We start from the raw sequence: 19,539 nt of genomic DNA on the forward strand, positions 1-19,539 counted from the left end.
TAGCAACTTCAGCCTACCACTTGCCCAAAACTTCTCCAAGTTGGACATCAGGCACCAAATCTCTCAGCACGCTCCATAGACACCAACATGCACATGCCATGTCCATGAGCATTGGCATCTGATTTGTAAGCTCCTGAGAACCGTCACAACATATCATCTCTGATCCACTTCTGAACTTCAAAGCTTGACCAACTACCATTGCAATGCTGCTGTCAGAACACAGTTTAGGGACGTGACTGGACTAGACTGTTTACCTGCACACTTACTCTGAGCCTACAATGATGCTGTGTCCCTTTCTTGTCTACCATTATCTTACCTTCCCAATCAGCACTGCTGTACCGCCTTCCCATTTAGAACAGACACAAAGCCAGGGAGCTTGACATGGTTGTCAGGAGTCATCAGAGATAGCCTTTAGACAGGGCCTTCCAGCACAGTTAGTCAAGGGCAGCCTCTGGCAGCGGTCCAGGGTTTTGGCCAGAACAGGCTGCTTGGTCTGGTCAAGAGTCAGGATGCACTCCATTTAAGGCTTGTCATGACAAATATTGAGCAGTTATGGAGCCATAGGGTCATACAGTATGGAAACAGACCTTTCAGTCCAACCAACCATATTCCCAAATTAAACTAGTCCCACCTACCTGCACTTGGCCTATATCCCTCCAAATCTTTTCTATTCATGAACTTACCCAAATGTCTCTTAAACATGTAACTAAAACTGTAGCCAGCACATCCCCCTGTTCGTTCCACATACAAACCTCTGTTAAAAAAATTGCCCACATGTCCTTTTTAAATCTTTCGTCTCTCACCTTAAAAATAAGCCCCCTAGTTTTGAACTCCCCTAAAGAAAATTATCCTCATGATAAGGTCACCCTTCAACCTCTCATGCTCCAGTGAAAAAAGTCCCAGTCTTTTCAGTCGATTTTTATATCTCAAATTCTCTATTCCTGGCCACACCCTGGAATATCTTTTCTGAACCCTCTCCAGTTTAGATTAGATTAGATTAGTCACAGTGTGGAAACAGGCCCTTCGGCCCAACAAGTCCACACTGACCCGCCGAAGCGCAACCCACCCAATTCCCCTACGTTTTACCCCTTCACCTAACACTACGGACAATTTAGCATGGCCAATCCACCTGACCTGCACATCTTTGGACTGTGGGAGGAAACCGGAGCACCCGGAGGAAACCCACGCAGACACGGGGAGAACATACAAACTCCACACAGTCAGTTGCCTGAGTCGGGAATTGAACCCGGGTCTCTAGCGCTGTGAGGCAGCAGTGCTAATCACTGTGCCACCGTGCCGCCCACAAATAATAATAATATCCCTCCTATAACAGGGCAACCAGAACTGCACGTTACTCCAGAAGAGGCCTCAGCAATGCCCTGTACAACATGGTGAGTATACCACCAGAATTCTCCCTAAATTTTTTTTTCTGCGTGGACTTGTGAAGTCTATGCGCTGTAGCAATTTCCATAATCAGAGGGCAATGCTGCAATCTGTGCTGGCACAAACCAATTGCTGCGTGCAAAATTTTGGAACAGCTGCATGTGTACAGCAGCACAATTCAAGGGAAACATTGCCCATCACCTATTCTGCCATTTTTTAAAACCGGGGTCCTGCAACGAGAAAGATGCAGATATTGAGGGAGATGAAAGTGTGTGATACAACTGTTATGTTGTTGCAAGTGGGGATGTTCCGAGTAAGTGAGAAGGCAGTGTGGAAGGCTTGCAGGGTTATTGGTGTTGGGGCTGGGGTAGCTGATACCAAGTGGGGGGTATGTTGCAGGAAACAGCGAGAGGGCTAGAGCATATGCCCCCCCCCGGAGATGGGTACAGCCATAGCGAGTGTGCGGCATTGAATTGAAGATGTGGCACATATGCAGGCAGAGCGAAGAAGGTTATTGATCTACTTTCTACATCACTTTGCATCCTCCCAAACAGTCGAGACTGATCTGCGTCAGGTGACAACCTCAGCATAGTGTAGCAAGGGCTGATGTCATGGCCTCCTCTTCTAGTTCTGGGGGAATGAGGCGGCCCTCCACTATTCCATCCCACACAGGATTCTGGCTGAAAAGTTGGGTCTCTTGTTTACCATGTCCAGTGCAATTGTTAGGAGCCTGTAGGACAGCTCAAGACTGATTGTGCTTGACAGAATGCACAGCAGCCTTTTAGTAATGAAACAGGTACCAGGGATGCTCGCCAACACTGGCACATCCCTGCAATGACAAATTATTCCGAAGTGGCTTGTGATAAGATAGGATAGAATCAGATACAAGCGGCATGGTGGCACAGTGGTTAGCACTGTTGCCTCTCAGCGCCAGAGACCCGGGTTCAATTCCCACCTCAGGCGACTGACTGTGTGGAGTTTGCACATTCTCCCAGTGTCTGTGTGGGTTTCCTCCAGGTGCTCCGGTTTCCTCCCACAGTCCAAAAATGTGCAGGTGAGGTGACTTGGCCATGCTAAATTGCCCGTAGTGTTAGGTGAAGGGGTAAAACGTAGGGGAATGGGTCTGGGTGGGTTGTGCTTCGGCGGGTCAGTGTGGACTCGTTGGGCCGAAGGGTCTGTTTCCACACTGTAAGTAATCTAATCTAATCTAATAAGAGGAACACGATATGGACAGAAATATGTTAGGTCTTGCAGCAGAAAACCCTCCCAAACTCTCAACACAATTGGTGCTTTGCAAAACAAAAAAAGATTCAGCCCAGGTAGTCTGGGTAGGGCACATAAAAGAGGAAATGGATTCCTAAGATTTGTTATGGAAAGAATATCAGTGTTGGTTGCTTTGAGAATTGAAGGTAGTTATTAATAAAATAGTTATTAATAAAATAGAATGGCACAGGATAGATTTAAGATACCTTTGAGCCAAGGGTCTGCCTTCAGGCATGATAAAACTTGATGACTACATAATTTTTTAACATGAACTTTATAATTTGTATTATTAAAAAGTAGCAATATAATCAGCCAATATTTACACATAATTGCTTTAGTGTTGCAGAGTTTGTCTCAAGAGCAGCTATATTGGATGCTGTGAAGGAACAATGTGTATTATAGGTATTTAGATACTTCTTACACAAAAGAAAAATATGGACGTTATTTAATGTCAACTCTGCACTTTATAGTTAAACGTAGAGAGGATCACAGAAAAATGGGTAAGGAAAAAAAGAGCAATTCCAAAATTATCAAACTGCAAAAGAAGATAAAGAGATTAATACATAATGTTTTTGTCCTTTCAAAATACAAGGATCTAAAATTAAATGTAAAATTTCATAGCATATGGTGTTCTGAGGCAGTACTATAATTAGCCACCTTGTTTGACAAGGCCAGCTAACAGCCTTTTTTAAATAGAAAGCAAACTTTAGTCTTCAGTGTAAAATACTAATCAGAGATACTGTAAGATTGAAGAATTTTGCTTCATGAAGCAAAAGCAATTCATCATTAAGCCTGTCAGATTGCACTTTTGGCAGGATTATAGTTTTCATCTTTTATAAATAGAACGTCAGTGATGTATTTTTAAGTCTTTGCACTATGTCAACAAATTCCCACCCACTAGGTTATGAAATCCATTATTAATCCCCTTAGCTTTCAAACTTAAGATAAAGTAGCTCAATGTGTTAGACATAGAAATATTGCTGAAAACTTTCAAGTGCTGACTCCTCACTTGGGTAATGCTCAGTAGGTATTAATTACCACCAGTACAAGATCCAAATAATTACCATCAATAAGTGATACTTATCGGCTGGGAGGTGATTTGACTAGAAATGCGTTACCGCCAACCCTGGATCAGTCTTGTTGAGCATATATATATATATATAAATATATACACACACATATATGTGTGTGGATATATATTCTTGCAGTATCACTTTGAGGGAGTTGCTCCCAATGATTCTGAACAGAAATACTAGCTTCTCATCATAGGATGTTAAAGGAAACAACTACAGAGAATGAATGCACTGGTAATAATCTTGTTGGAGTCCTTAGATCTGAAAAAGACGCAGAGGAATGGAAAACCACCAATGTAACACATTTATTTAAAAAGGGAAGGAGACAAAGAAAATGGGAAACATAGACCAGTTAGCATAATGTTTGTTATTAGGAAAACGTTAAGAGTCTATAATAAAGGACCTAACTGCAGAATATTTAAAAATGAAGAAGTAGAGTCAGCATAGGTTCATGAAGCAGCAATCATATCTGACAGATTTACTAGAATTCTTTGAGGTAACAAGCAGGATAGATAAAGGGGAAAGAGTGGAAGCAATACATTTGGATTTTCAGAAAGCATTTTATAAGGTACCACACATTAGACTCCTTAATAAGGCAAGAGCCCATAGTGTTGGTGAAGCATATTAGCATAGATAGAGGACTGGCTACCTAATAGAAGACAGAGTTGGGGTAAAGGAGGCATTTTAAAGTTGGCAATCTGTAACGCATGGTGTACCACAGGGATCAATGCTGGGGAGCAATAATAGACAATACCATTAGTGATTTGAATTGAATTTAACTTAATCAAACTGAATTTAGTTTATTTGGATAAGGAAAATGAATATATTATAGCTAAGTTTCGCATGACACAAAAATAAGTGAGAAGTAGTGAGGAGGTTACAGAGTATGGTCAAGGATCTGGACAGGTTAAGTCAGTTCGCCGATGGAATATAACATGGAAAATGTGAAGTTACACATTTTGGCAGGAAGAATAAAAGAGCTGCGCATTATTTAACTGGGAAAACACCATACTAGGCTGCAGAACAGAGGAATCTGAGTATACTCTTGGGAATCACAAAAAGCTAGCAACCAATTTGATTGTGTAAAAAGAAAGGCATAGGGAAGAATAGCCTTTATTTCAAAGGGAGTGGAATACAACAGAGCGCCACAAGGATTGGTGCTGGGTCTATGGCTTTTCATCATTAAAATAAATGATTTAGATGTGAACATAAGAAGAATGGTTAGTAAGTTTGTAGATGACACCAAAATAGGAGGTGTAGTGGACAGCTAAGTTATCTCAAAGTACAATGGGATCTTCATCAGATGGGCCAATGAGCCAAGGATTGACAGATGAAGTTTAATTTAAATAAATGCGAGGTGCTGCGTTTTGGAAAGGCAAATCAAGGCAGGACTTGTACACTTGATGGTAAGGTCCTGGGAAGTGTTGCTGAACAAAGAGATCTTGGAGTGCAGGTTCATAGTTCTTTGAAAGTAGAGTCGCAGATAGATAGGACAGTGAAGGCGGCGTTTGGTATGCTTTCCTTTATTGGTCAGAGTATTGAGTGTAAGATTTGGGAGGTCATATTGTGGCTGTACAGGACATTGGTTAAGCCACTTTTGGAAAACTGCATCCAATTCTAGTCTCCCTGCTACAGGATGTTGTGAAACTTGAAAGGATTCTGAAAAAGTTTACAAGGATGTTGCCAGGGTTGTAAGGTTTGAGCTATTGGGTGAGGCTGTATAGGCAGGAGCTATTTTTCTTGGAGCTTTGGAGGCTGAGGAGTGACCTTGTAGAGGTTTATAAAACCATGAGGGGCAAAGGTCTTTTGCCCAAGGTGTGGGAGTCCAAAACTAGAGGGAATAGGTTTAAGGTGAGAGAGGAAAGGTTTAAAAGGGACCTAAGGGGCAACATTTTCACCAGAGGGTGGTGAGTGTATGGAATGAGCTGCCAGAGGGAGTGGTGGAGGCTGGTACAATTACAACATTTAAAAGGCATCTGGGTGGGTATATGAATAGGAAGGGTTTAGAAGGATATGGCCAAATGCTGGCAAATGGGACTAGATTTATTTAGGATATCTGTTCCACATGGACGAGATGGACCAAAGGGTCTGTTTCTGTGCTGTACATCTCTGATTCTGTAAAAGTAGATAGTTTTTGCACAAACTGCAAGGCACTAGTCAGATCCTATCTTGAATAGTGTGAAGAGTTTTGGATCCCGTGTTGAAGGAAAGATATACTGGCACTGGAGACAATTCAAAGAAGGTTCATTAGGCTGATCCCAGGTATGGAGGGACTTATGAGGACTATTTGAGTATAGTGGGCCTGGATTAATTGGAATCGAGAAGAATGAAAGATTATCTTATTGAAACATAAGATCCTTAGAATACTTGACAGGGTAGACGCAAAATGCTGTTCACCTTGTGGAAGAGTCTAGAACCGGACGGCAAAATCTCAGAACAAGAGGTTGCACATTGAAAATAGAAAAGAAGAATTTCTTCTCAGTGGGTAGCAAATCTGTGGGATTCTTTATCATAGAGGGCTGTTGAGGCTGGGTCATTAAGTACATTCAAGACTGAGATGGACCCATGTTTAATCAGTTAGGGTATCAGGGATTATGATGAAAAGGCAGGAAAGTAGATTTGAGGATCAGCCATAATCTCATTGAATGGCGCAGCAGACATAACAGGAGGAGTGGCCTACTTCAGCTCTTATATCTCAAGGTCAAAAGGGTTATTCATTGTACTTAAGCCGAGATAGTGATAATTAGCATGTCTCAGTCCTAAAACTGAAGCCTCTAGTGACTCTACACCATTGTTCAAGTGCAGATGATTTAAGGCACCACAAAAAGATTCAAAGCTCAGGTTCCCTTAATCCATTTGACTCAGTTGCTCACTTGATAAACCTTCTAAATTATTATGGACTTGAACGAAAGTAAAGGTCTGGATTTTACAGTCCTGGCGAAACACAGCTGTCACCTGTAACTTCAAAACAAACTGCCCACAAAAATCTAGTATTCTTAGCATTGTGGATGTCCCTCTGCAAAAGGTCAGTGTGAATTTAAGCCAATCTTTTCATTCATTCATTTGCCGTGGATGAAACTGGCTTTGCCAGCATTTAATGCCCCTATATAAGTGTTCTTGGCACTGAACTGCCATCTTGAACTACAGCAGTTCTTGGTGTGTTGGCATACCCCATAGTGCTGCTGAGGAGGGAATTCCATGATAATGTCCCAATGATAGAGATGCAATGGCAATACAGTTTCAATTCAGATTGTTGAGAGACTTGGAGAACCTACAGACTGTAGTATTCCGACACATCTGTTGCCTTTGTCATTCCAGGGTACAGGTTGAGAGTTTGGAAGATGCTGTCTCAGGAGATTTGGAGAATTCAGTGCACATTGTAGGTAAACACTGCTAAGAATTGTGCATCAGTGGTGAAGGGAGTGAATGTTCAAGGTATAGGATTTTTATGTTAAGTACTGAAGTTTTGTTTATTTATTTGGACACTTATAGGGATGTTCAGTCTTTGGATTAATTCTGCAGTGCTGTAGTCCTATTGATCAGATGCATTAAATACATATTTTCTTTCTTTTCTGCTGCTCACCCTCACTGTAAGCTCTTCTATCTATAGGAATGCGTCCACCTGCATTCTAATTTTACACTTTTGCTTATGTACCTTGGCTAATTTTAAGTATGCCAGCAGAAAAACAGTGAAGATGTATTTCCTTTAAAAGTGTGTCTACTTTACTACCAAGCTCAGCCTAAGTGAAGACATGACCACCAATGACAGTGCAGGTGAGATTCTAGTGTTGTGAACTTTGAGCCAGTATTGGTTGCTACGGAGGTCTGACTGAATGTTAAAAGCTACAAGGCCCCTTTAAGACCTGACGGTCTTTGCAATGATGTCTGTGGCTAAACTCAATTTAAATGTTTTTGAAACAGTTATGGTTAGAACGCCACAAAAGAGTGTGAAATGAATTATTTTTAGTAATTACCTTTTTGTAGACAGTTCAATGACAAATGCCGATCACAACCATTTGAGAAACGGCTGCCCAGTTCACAAACCTTTAAAAATTCTACCAATACTCCATCTTATAATGATGATATTAATTTTCATAAAGACATGAAAAAAATGACAAAATTTCACTATTCTGAGTGGAACAACAGTAAAATAATCTGAGTTTCTTACCTCCAGTGTACCTCTTTTAGAAGGATTAAGTACCAGAAAGCGTTTGAGGAGGTTTTCACAGTCTGTAGACATGTAAAAGGGAATCCGGTATTTCCCTCTGAGCACTCTTTCCCTTAGTTCCTTTAACACAAAGTTCAATATAATTAATGCTTTCCTAGACATTGTAGGCACTTCCAGAATTTAGAAAAATCTCAATGCTTCTGAATTATATTTCTGCTAATTTATTGCTTGGTGTTGTCATTTTTTCAATTCTCACTATAAATGCATCAAGGTTCTTTTACTAAATAGGGATCAAATGTTGCATTTTCTAGTTTGTGTATTCAATAAAATACCAAGTTGCATATTTACCCAATACATCATTAGGGATCTCCAACAATATTCAAAGAATTCAAACTGAATTAAGCATATATATTACTAATCCACTGTATAAAAAAGCTGCAGCAACATCCAAACCTGCTAAGACATTTAAAAGAGAGTGAAGCACAACTCTCAGAAACTGCACAATTTTCCATGTTCAAATTATTAAATACTCCAGTTAATCCAACAGGACGATTTTCTTCTTTCAGTGGTGGTGACCATGCTCATTGATGACCTCCAAGAAAGCTGCCCAAAAAGACCTGGAAATCCTGTCACAGAGATTGCTCTTTTCTAGCCATATTTTTTAACAGGTTGGCCCAATTCAGTGTCTGGCCAATGGGAATCTCTGGGATGTTGAATTCAGGGATTTCAATGATAGTAATACTCTTGAATGTCAAGGGAGATGGTTAGATACTCTTGCTGTAGATGGGCCTTGCTTGGGACTAGTCTGGTGCAAATGTTACTTCTCACTTATCACCACAATGTGAATATTGTCCAAATCTTATTGCAAATGGATATGAATTGCTTTGGTATCTGGGATGTCATGTAAAATGCTGAACATTGCATAATCAGTAAGTATGCCCAATTCTGATCTCACAATGGAGGGAAGGCCATTGAAAAAGCAGCTGAAAATGGTTGGGCCTTCCTGTGCTTGATCAGCTAACTTACAAAATTCATTACATAGATTTATCATTTTCCAACACTGTTACAAAACAGCTCAACTGAAGCTTGATGAACAGCAACTCATTTCTGCATTAGGCACTTTATAGCTTTATCAAATCAACTGATTTCCAGATTGGTCTCCAAAACTTTCTCATACGCAGACATATCTTTTTTCTCTTTTCTTTTGACCATTATCTTTTTTGTCATTTGATCTTACTTGTCTTCCACCCTATCTCAACCTTCTCTTTCATTCTTTGCTCCCATTCTCCTTTGCCTACCTATATACTTGAAATCTATTACATTTTTATCTTTTTCTAGTGTTACCACTCTGAAATTTTCTCTTTCTCCACAGATGCTGCCATGCCTGTTAAATATATATGTATATTTTTTTTACATAACAACACATTGATAATTTTTCATCTTAAATTAAACTTTACATAATATGAAATAAATGACATGCACATGGGATTATGATGAAATCTCAAAATCAAAAATAAAGGTTAGAAAATATGCTGTAACGCTGTGGAAATTTTACTATAAAGGCAAATTTTGACATTTCAGTTAGTCTCAGGAATAATGGTAGTGAATGCTATAGTCTTTCTATCATACTACAGGCAAAATCTGACCCACAAGATGGCAAAGTTAGTTAATTGACTGCATTTCTGCATCAGTCATTTACTTATATATTACTTAGACCCAAAAGAAAAATCCCTGTTTATATACAACATGTTAAAGAAGAATGCACTAAACAAAGGCATATTAATCACAATCTCCGGGTGCTCCGGTTTCCTCCCACAGTCCAAAGATGTGCGGGTCAGGTGAATTGGCCATGCTAAATTGTCCGTAGTGTTAGGTAAGGGGTAATGTAGGGGTATGGGTGGGTTTCGCTTCGGCGGGTCGGTGTGGACTTGTTGGGCCGAAGGGCCTGTTTCCACACTGTAAGTCTAATCTAAGTCTAATCTAATCTAAACATTTATAGTATCATTTACTATTAAATGATCAAGGGCTATTCCAAGATGCTCCATTTGTCTACCATATACATGTTCCTCCCATGTAACTTTGTGATCCAGTTTTGCACAAGACAATTATCCTTTGCTTGTTGAATAAAATTACCTATAACTACATCGCACTTTCCACAACTTCAGTAAAGCTAATAAGCCAACGGACTACTTTTTAAAGTGTAGTTAGTTTTGTAACACAGGAAGCCTGACAGCAAGATTTCACACCAAAAATTAGATAATAAATATATAATTTGTTTCCATGATGTTGGTTGAGGAATAAGTGCTGGCCAAAAGAAAACCACCATGTGGTCATTTACTTAATAAAATGAGAAGTTTTGATCAAAGGAAACATGAGTTACCTTCAAGTTCTGTCCATCAAATGGTAATGAACCGCTGACTAATGTGTAAAGTATAACACCTAAACTCCAAACATCAACTTCAGGCCCATCATATTTCTTCCCTTGGAAGAGTTCTGGAGCAGCATATGGTGGACTTCCACAGAACGTGTCCAGTTTATTACCAACTGTAAACTCATTGCTGAAGCCAAAATCTGCGATTTTAATATTCATATCTGCATCTAGCAGCAGATTTTCAGCCTAGGTTTAAAAACAAAGCAAATGATCAAACTATAAATTAAAAACATGCATAGAAATATTCAATTTGCAATATCTCCCATTATATCCAATAAATTAAACTACTTTAACAAAAGTTCAACAAGGAAAAGACTTATTTCTTACTTTCTCGAAGTTAAACGAAAACAAGAGTCATATAGCAGAGAAACAGATCCTTCAGTCCAACCAGTCCACGCTGACCATAATCGCAAACTAAACTATTCCCACCTGCCCAGTCCTGGCCCATATCCCTCCAAACCTTTCCTGTTCATGTACTTATCTGAATGCCTTTTAAATGTTGTAATTGTGCTCACATCCACCACTTTCTCAGGAAGTTCATTCCACGTGCGAACTCTCCTGCGTGTAAAAACATTTTGCTCCTATGTCTTTTTCAAAATCTCTCTCCTCTCACCTTAAAAAGTACACCCCCTAGTCATGAAATTCCTCATCATAGGGTAAAGACATGTACCATTAACTCAGTATATGCCCCTCATGATTTTATAAACTTCAATAAGATAAACTCTCAAGCTTCTACGCTCCAGTGAAAAAAGTCCCAGCCTTTCTTTATAATTCACACTTTCCATACCCAGCAACATCCTGGTAAATCTCTTCGGAGTCCTCTCCAGCTTAATAATATCCTCCCTATAAGTGGGTGACCAGAACTGGACGCAGTACTCCAGAAGAGGCCTCACCAATGTCCTGTACAACCTCAAAGTGAATTCCCAACTCCTATACTCACATTTTTGACCTCCACCGAAGATGCTGCACATCAAAGGAAATGGCATGCAAATAATGTATTTCCCCCGTGTACTTACAGAGCGCGGCATTTCACAGAGAGGGAAAGAGTAATTTTAGTTAAAAATAATTTCACAGGTATAAAAATCGAAGAAAATGAATAAAGCCAGAATGTCTGCATCTTGAGACAAAGTTTACCCTTCTGTGACTATTAAGCACCTTCAGAGAACTCACTGTCAAATCTTTTGGTCAAACAGGATTGGATAACATTTAACTACCCAAGTTGTTTTTGTATACTATTAAGCTAAATTAATATTGCATCCCTTTTAATCTTCAACATTACTTATGGCAGGACAAAATTCAAAAGACAAATGCAGTCAAAATCGAATTGCTTTTGAATTGAAGGTCAACAAAGTTGAGATGTAACAGCTAAATGAGTTAGCTGAATGTGTATCTTCTGGACAGAGGAAGTACAGTGGAATTCATGAAAATAAGGTAACGCGAAAGAATGTTTGGTTTTTGGGTAGAATCTATTGTGTGTATCAAGGAGGATCATTGAGAGTTCAAGGTCATCCAATATTTACTCCTCGCAAAGAAGCTCAAAAACGGGCCAACCCTTTGTGGCAGAATTAGTCATTTGAAACTCAAAATAGGCAGCACTGCACTACTCAAGAACACTGCTAATGATCGATCAGCTATTGTGGACAACTAATGGCAATTAAAGATGTTGAACTGTCACATAGGGTTGAGTATTCCCACTAAATTACAGAAAAGTTTGCAAGCCAAACTGGGCTTACAGTTTTAGCTGACAAGCAGAGAAAGGTAGCCCTGATAAGTAGGACTGGTTACATGTCAGCAGCATACTTTATAAACCTTTCAGACATGATTCTGCTATCTTGCACTTAATATTTGTGGACCTGTGCATCTCTCTGGGGATAAAGAACGTACTCGGTAGAAAATTTGCAGATGGGTGCAAATTTCTCACTATCTTCATTCAGAAATCAAAGACTGCTTCTGTCATTATAACAGGACATAAATGCCAAGTAAAACTGATAAACTTTTCCCAGAATTATTATGCAGATAAAAAAATAACACCCTCAAATACGAATTAATGAAATTACTGGAAGGTAAACATATTAAAATACAGAAAATGAATAGATTGCCAGCTAATACAGAGGCACCTCAATTATCCAAATATAGGATTATCTGAAGATCTCGAGGTCCTGAAAGAAACATTACGTGAAAGAGCTGTTTCAATCCTGATCGTGTCTTTTGTTTACAGGTACAATGATTAAAAACGAACTTAGCTCACTGAAATGCTGCCAAGAATAGTCCTGGGCAGTCCAGGCACAGTTTCCAAATGAATGACCTCCTGCCCTCTCTCTGCACCACCACCCCCCCCCCCCCAACACTTGCCCTGAAGTTCTACACAGGGGTGAACCCTAAACCCCCCTTCCCCAGATAATCTCTCCAACAATGGTTGAGCAAAGGTTGAACTCGTCAAAAAGTTACAGTAAAAGGTTGTATGCATATGTACGTGTGCTGTTTGGAGACTTGCCACACAAAGGCAACAGCAGTCTTACTGTTGGTGTCCAGTCCGGCTGCTCTGGAGGTGGGTCGGCCAGGGTGCAGGAGTGTGGACGGGGGTTGGACGGTGGGTGGGGTGAACAGGGGAGTGGGTGGGGTTGGGGCAGGGCATGGATGGGGGGACAGGGGAGGTGGTGTGGGAGCAGGTGGGTTTGGGGCAGAAGGGGTGGGGTGGGGTTTGGGGGCATTGTTGGACAGGGCAGACTTCACAGGAAACTCTGAGCCCCACAGGAAATCAATTAATCAAATAATCAATTATCCAAACCAAAATGGTGCCCAGCCAAGTGGTTCAGATAATCGAGGTTCCTCTGTACATTGCAACTTTGCATACGAACTAAACATTGGTAGGACTTACCTTCAGATCTCTGTGTACAATTTGCTTTTGATGACAGTACTGCACTGCAGATACTATCTATTAAAATGAAAACACCAAAAGTTAGTGATGTCAAGTGTAATAACCCTGCAAGATCCTTTCACCAACTTATTTAACAGAAAGTTTCACACCCTATACATGCATATAATTCTTTCTACTTCAAATAATGCTCAGAATACTACTGGTTCCCAGGTGACAGGAAAACCAGTAAAATGGAACTATCTCAGGAGAGTTTTCCATCAGCATTCTGAGAGGTGGCTTGTTGGACTCCAAGGAAATAGGCAGCTGATTTGGATAGTTCTAGTCCATGTTAAAGGTCATTTCACGTGGTGACTGGCAGTTTCCTAATACCATTGAGACTTCATGGTTAAAATGAGAAGGCCATGAGTAAGGGAGGACATTATTGTTGCACCAGTTAGCTAACAGGAGAGATTTTACTACCATTCAGTGTGGTCTATTGCTCTTGACCTTAAATTTTAATTTTTACATACCAATCTCCATTTTGACATACCTCCAGGATGACGTCCATACCCCAGCAGCACTTATCTCTCTTCACCTGCATAACTCTGAATGGGACAGCAGCACTAGGAAACTTGTGCTGCCCTGAATTTTTGATTGTGCACACGTTAGAGGACCACCCATAGTAAAATCACTAATCCAGTCCTGCTGTCAGTAAGTGCAGGCTCAGAACCCATGTTCTGAATTAAGCCCTATGTATTGTTTTGCCCAATTTTTTTTCTGATCAAGAAATTGAAAAGTCAGTCACTTTTGCTGGATGTCTATCACTGCCTTCACATCTATCGTGGTTGACTTACTTTTGGCAAGACAGTTACCTCTATGCAAGGAATACCTGCTGAGTAGTGGATATTCCCATTTCTATAAATTTTGAATTAGGTTCTTGAGATAAGAACTGCGATGGATGAAAGTCTTAGGGATCAGAATTGAAAAAGAATCATAAAAACAACCAAAAGTAAACAGAATATCAAAGACAAGAAACAAAACTGTTACAGATAAAGAAGGTATCCGCATGGGCCCCAGCTATGCCTGTCTCTTCGTAGGATATGTGGAACAGTCCATCTTCCGCAACTACACTGGCACCATCCCCCACCTTTTCCTCCGCTACATCGATGACTGTATCGGCGCTGCCTCGTGCTCCCACGAGGAGGTTGAACAGTTCGTCAACTTTACCAACACCTTCCATCCCGACCTCAAATTCACCTGGACTGTCTCAGACTCCTCCCTCCCCTTCCTAGACCTTTCCATTTCTATCTCGGGCGACCGACTCAACACAGACATGTACTATAAACCGACTGACTCCCACAGCTACCTGGACTACACCTCCTCCCACCCTGCCCCCTGTAAAAATGCCATCCCATATTCCCAATTCCTTCGTCTCCGCCGCATCTGCTCCCAGGGAGGACCAGTTCCAATACTGTACAGCCCAGATGGCCTCCTTCTTCAAGGACCGCAGATTCCCCCCAGCCGTGATCGACGATACCCTCCACCGCATCTCCTCCACTTCCCTCTCCTCCGCCCTTGAGCCCCGCCCCTCCAACCGCCACCAAGACAGAACCCCACTGGTTCTCACCTACCACCCCACCAACCTCCGTATACAGCGTATCATCCGCCGTCATTTCCGCCACCTCCAAACGGACCCCATCACCAGGGATATATTTCCCTCCCCTCCCCTATCAGCATTGCGCAAAGACCACTCCCTTTGTGACTCCCTCGTCAGGTCCACACCCCCCACCAACCCCACCTCCACTCCCGGCACCTTCTCCTGCAACCGCAGGAAATGCAAAACTTGCGCCCACACCTCCTCCCTTACTTCTCTCCAAGGCCCCAAGGGATCCTTCCATATCTGCCACAAATTCACCTGCACCTCCACACACATCATCTATTGCATCCGCTGCACCCGATGTGGCCTCCTCTATATTGGGGAGACGGGCCGCCTACTTGCGGAACGCTTCAGGGAACACCTCTGGGATGCCCGGACCAACCAACCCAACCACCCCGTGGCTCAACACTCACTCTCCCTCCCACTCCACCAAGGACACGCAGGTCCTTGGTTTCCTCCATCGCCAGAACATAACAACACGACGGTTGGAGGAAGAGCGCCTCATCTTCCGCCTGGGAATCCTCCAACCACAAGGGATGAACTCAGATTTCTCCAGTTTCCTCATTTCCCCTCCCCCCACCTTGTCTCAGTCGATTCCCTCGAACTCAGCACCGCCCTCCTAACCTGCAATCTTCTTCCTGACCTCTCCGCCCCCACCCCACTCCGGCCTATCACCCTCACCTTGACCTCCTTCCACTTATCACATCTCCATCGCCCCTCCCCCAAGTCCCTCCTCCCTACCTTTTATCTTAGCCTGCCTGGCACACTCCCCTCATTCCTGATGACGGGCTCTGGCCCGAAACGTCAAATTTCCTGTTCCTTGGATGCTGCCTGATCTGCTGTGCTTTAACCAGCAACACATTTTCAACAAAAAGCTAAGAAAGACAAATCTTATCCAGTAGCAAATTGCATCAATCACACAATTTAACCATACAATAGACTATTTTGTCACCTTTACAGCTGAACAGGAATGTATAAAATGTTGAAATGCATTTTCATATTCTCAGCATGGTTAGTAACAGGTCACAACAAAGCCACAGAGGAAAATATTATGCAAAGGATAATCTAAGTGCATCAAGTCTTATACACTGAATGTGGCAGAAATAAAAATTCAAGTAATTGTGTAGATAAATAAAATCAAGTACAACAGGATAATCTGGGTGTTAGCACAAAATTGTGTTATACACAGAACTATGCAATTTTACAAAGTATTGTAACATATTGGCATACCAACAAAATAATAGAATAGAGATAGTGTGGAAAAGCAGACTCACATGGACTATGTTACTACATTCAAAACCAAGGAAATTGAATTATTTTAACAGATTTTAAATACCGACACTTCATCTGAGAAATAACCCAATTCTTTTCCTCCATTTAAGACCATTCTCAACCCAAATAACTCAGTCTGCTGCTTGTTGATTTTGACTTGTCTTTGTTCTCCAATACTGCTCCTCCTTTCAGCCAATCATACATCACCTCCACATCAGAACAACCCATCTTAACATTTCACTAATTTCTCCAACTGCTGCTCAATTGTTGAGCTACAACACTGGTGCACCTTTGTTTCTAGGATGCAGGTGTCACTGTCTAAAGCAACATTTATTGCTCATTCCTAACTGGCCTGGAGAAGGTGATGTTGAACCATTGTCTTGAACTGCCGAGGTCTTCGGGATGTAGGTATACCACAGTACTATTAAGAAAGGAGTTCCAGAACTCTGACACAGTGACAGTTAAGAAACAACAATATACTTCCAAGTCAGGATGGTGTGTAGCTTGGAGAGGAACTACTTCTTGGTGGAGGAGTTCACTGTTTGGAAGGTGCTTTTGAAGGAGCTTTAATGAGATGCTGAAATGCAATTTGCAGATAATACACACTGCTACCACGGTGAATCCCTGATGAAGTGAGTGAATGGAGATGCTGGTGGTTGGCATACCAACCAAGTTGGCTGCTTTCTTCAGGATTCTGTTTCTTGAGTTGGAGTTGCATTCATCCAGGCAGGTTCAGAGTATTCCTTCACACTTCTGACTTATGCCTTGTAGGTTGTGGACAGGTGATGGAGAGACACGAGGTGAGCTATACATCACAGAATTCTTAGCCTGTGACCTGCTCTTGTAGTCACAATATGTATATGGCAGTTCAAGTTCAGTTTCTGGTCACTGGTATTCACCAGGATCTTGACAGTAGGAGAAGACAACAGTGATGGTAATGCTAATGAATGGCAAGGGATGATGGCTAGATTCTCCATTGTTGGAGATGGCCATTCCTTGGCACTTGTGTTACGATTGTTGCATGGTACACATCAGTCAAGCTTGGATTATTATCGAGGTCCTCTGCATTTGCACACAAGCTGTTTCAGTATGAGTCATGAATGGTGCGTACATTGTGCAAATAGCCCACTTCTGACCTTATGAAGGAGTAAAGGTCATTGATTAAACAGCTGAAGATGTTGGACATGGACACCACCAAGGAATTCCTCCAACAAACTCCTGGTGCTGAGGTAATTTACATACAAGAAAAACAACCATCTTACTTTGTGCTAGGTACGACTCCAAACAGCTGAAACCCACCCCAACCCCCCACACCACCACAGCAGCCAATTCCTATTGACTCTAGGCCTAGCTAGTTTTGAAAAAAATTTGTAGGGCTCTTTGATGCCATACTAAATCAAATCTGCCTTAATGTCAACAGCTGGTGTTCAGCTCATTTGTGCAAGGCTGTAATAAGGTCAGGATCTGAATGGCTTTGGCTGAACACAAACTGAGTGTTAGTGAACAGCTTATTGCTTTCTAAATACCATTGCTTAGCACTATTGTATATTCCTTCAATCACCTTGCTGGTGGTCAAGAATAGATTGACAATGTGGCAATTTGCCACATTGGTTTGCCCTGCTTTTTAGTAGACAGGACCCAACTGGGGAATTTTCTACATTGTCAGATTGACTACAGGTGTAGCTAGTTCTCCAGCATAAGTCTTGAGTTCTACAGCTGGAATGTTGAGTTATTAGATCTGTCTTAAATCTATCCCATTTAATACTTTGGCAGTGCCATGCAACACAATGGAGAATATCCTTAACGTGAAGATGGGAATTCACAAGAACTGTGCAGTGGTCACTCCCAACAATACTGTCATGGACAGAAGCTTCTGTCATAGATAGTTGAAGATGGGGTCAAGTAGTTTTTCCCTTTCATTTGCTGTCTTACTATCTGTCTCCAGTCTGGCAACAGTCTCCCTTAGGAGTCGGCTAGCTTATTCAGCAGTGGTGCATTGATGTCCTCCATCCAAAATCAATTCTGTGCTCTTGCCACCCTCGGTGTTTCTTCCAATTGGTATTCAACATGAGGAATACATCTTCAGCTGAAGTGAGATGTTAAGTAGTAATCAAGGAGGTTCCCTTGCCCATATATGACCTAATACCATGAGATATCAGGGGATTGGAGTCGAAATAGAGTACTTGGTAACTCCCTCTTAGCTTTTCTGTTGCTTTGATAGTGGTGGTGGTACATGGGACATTGCCTATAAGGTATAATTCTCTCAGCATAAGTATGCCAGACTTTTACTTGATTTAGCTGAAGAACAACTCTCCCAGTTTTGGGAATCATATATATGTCAGACAGTAGATTTGAAAATCAACAATAATTTCATGGTCACCAATATACCGGCTTATAAAGATTTATTAACTGAACTCCAATTCCACCATCTGCTATTGTGGGATTCAAACTTATATCACTTGGTAGCTTGGGTCTCTGGATAACTGCAGTGCCCATTACCACCAGAAGTTGCCTCCCTCTCTTCTAATTCAAACTCTTCCATTCTGCATACTATCATGTTCAACAGAGATTATATTGTTTAGTTAAAAACAGCATTCTATGTAAAGCAATTGTTGTTTCATCCTTATCCTCTCTGCTGCATTTGATATTGGCAATATCACAAATATTTTATAATTTTATAGTGCTAACCACACAGAACAAATATGATAACACATAAAACCAGACAAACAATTTGGAAAAAATGCTAACAGTCAAAGATGTAGGTTATGAGGACAGCTTCAAATGCAACTCCAAGGAGATTCCTTTAAATTTAATCTGTCCTAACTGTAACAGTAAAATCATATTTTGGCAATAAAACTAAATGAAAGATAATCTATACCACATTGACATCATGGAGTAATTTTATATTATTTTTGTTGTATATTTGGATTAGACCTTCATAGTGCCACATTTTAGAAAAATGCAGTCAATTTTATCAATGTCAATTTTGAAGACCCACTCTTTTTCTAAGAAGCTAAATGATCTAAAATGTACAGTTTATAATCATTAATTTTCAACATACCCACGGCTTTGCACTACCTAAGCCAAATTGACAATTGCATGACGATTTTTCAAAGGCTTTGGATGGATTGGTAAAAATGGAGAGGAGGCTCCAACAGATCAAGCCATGACCTTATTGAACTGCGGAGTGAGCAAAAGAGGCCAAATAGCCTATTCTGGCTGCTGAACCAGATGGTCGGATCTACTTTGTACCTTATGTTCCCACTTCGGTGTTCTTTTCAAGGATTTACTTATGTTAAAGTGAAGGATAGAACAGAACTGTCATTTTTTTTTTGTCAGGTATATCTGCAAAGCCACAAGGCAGGCAAGTGACAAAAGAAATTTACACATCTGTTTTAAAAAAAAAATGAAAAGAAATCTTTGGGTGCATGCAAA

The 19,539-nt window shown here is 41.0% G+C and overlaps 1 protein-coding gene across 9 annotated transcripts in view; it reads right to left on the minus strand.

The window, feature by feature from the left end:
* The window catches only part of mark3a (MAP/microtubule affinity-regulating kinase 3a), a 172,999-nt gene that overhangs the window by 50,659 nt on the left and 102,801 nt on the right, over positions 1-19,539 (minus strand). For all 9 annotated transcript variants that reach the window (XM_060829243.1, XM_060829244.1, XM_060829237.1 and 6 more), the window contains exons 7-9: positions 13,197-13,253; positions 10,268-10,504; positions 7,888-8,007 (exon numbers count right to left, since the gene is read on the minus strand). In XM_060829243.1, the coding sequence (XP_060685226.1) occupies positions 7,888-8,007; positions 10,268-10,504; positions 13,197-13,253 (414 nt within the window). The remainder of the gene's footprint in view (positions 1-7,887; positions 8,008-10,267; positions 10,505-13,196; positions 13,254-19,539) is intronic.

The sequence above is a fragment of the Hemiscyllium ocellatum genome, chromosome 8 (genome assembly GCF_020745735.1).
Source record: "Hemiscyllium ocellatum isolate sHemOce1 chromosome 8, sHemOce1.pat.X.cur, whole genome shotgun sequence".
Lineage (NCBI taxonomy): Eukaryota > Metazoa > Chordata > Chondrichthyes > Orectolobiformes > Hemiscylliidae > Hemiscyllium > Hemiscyllium ocellatum.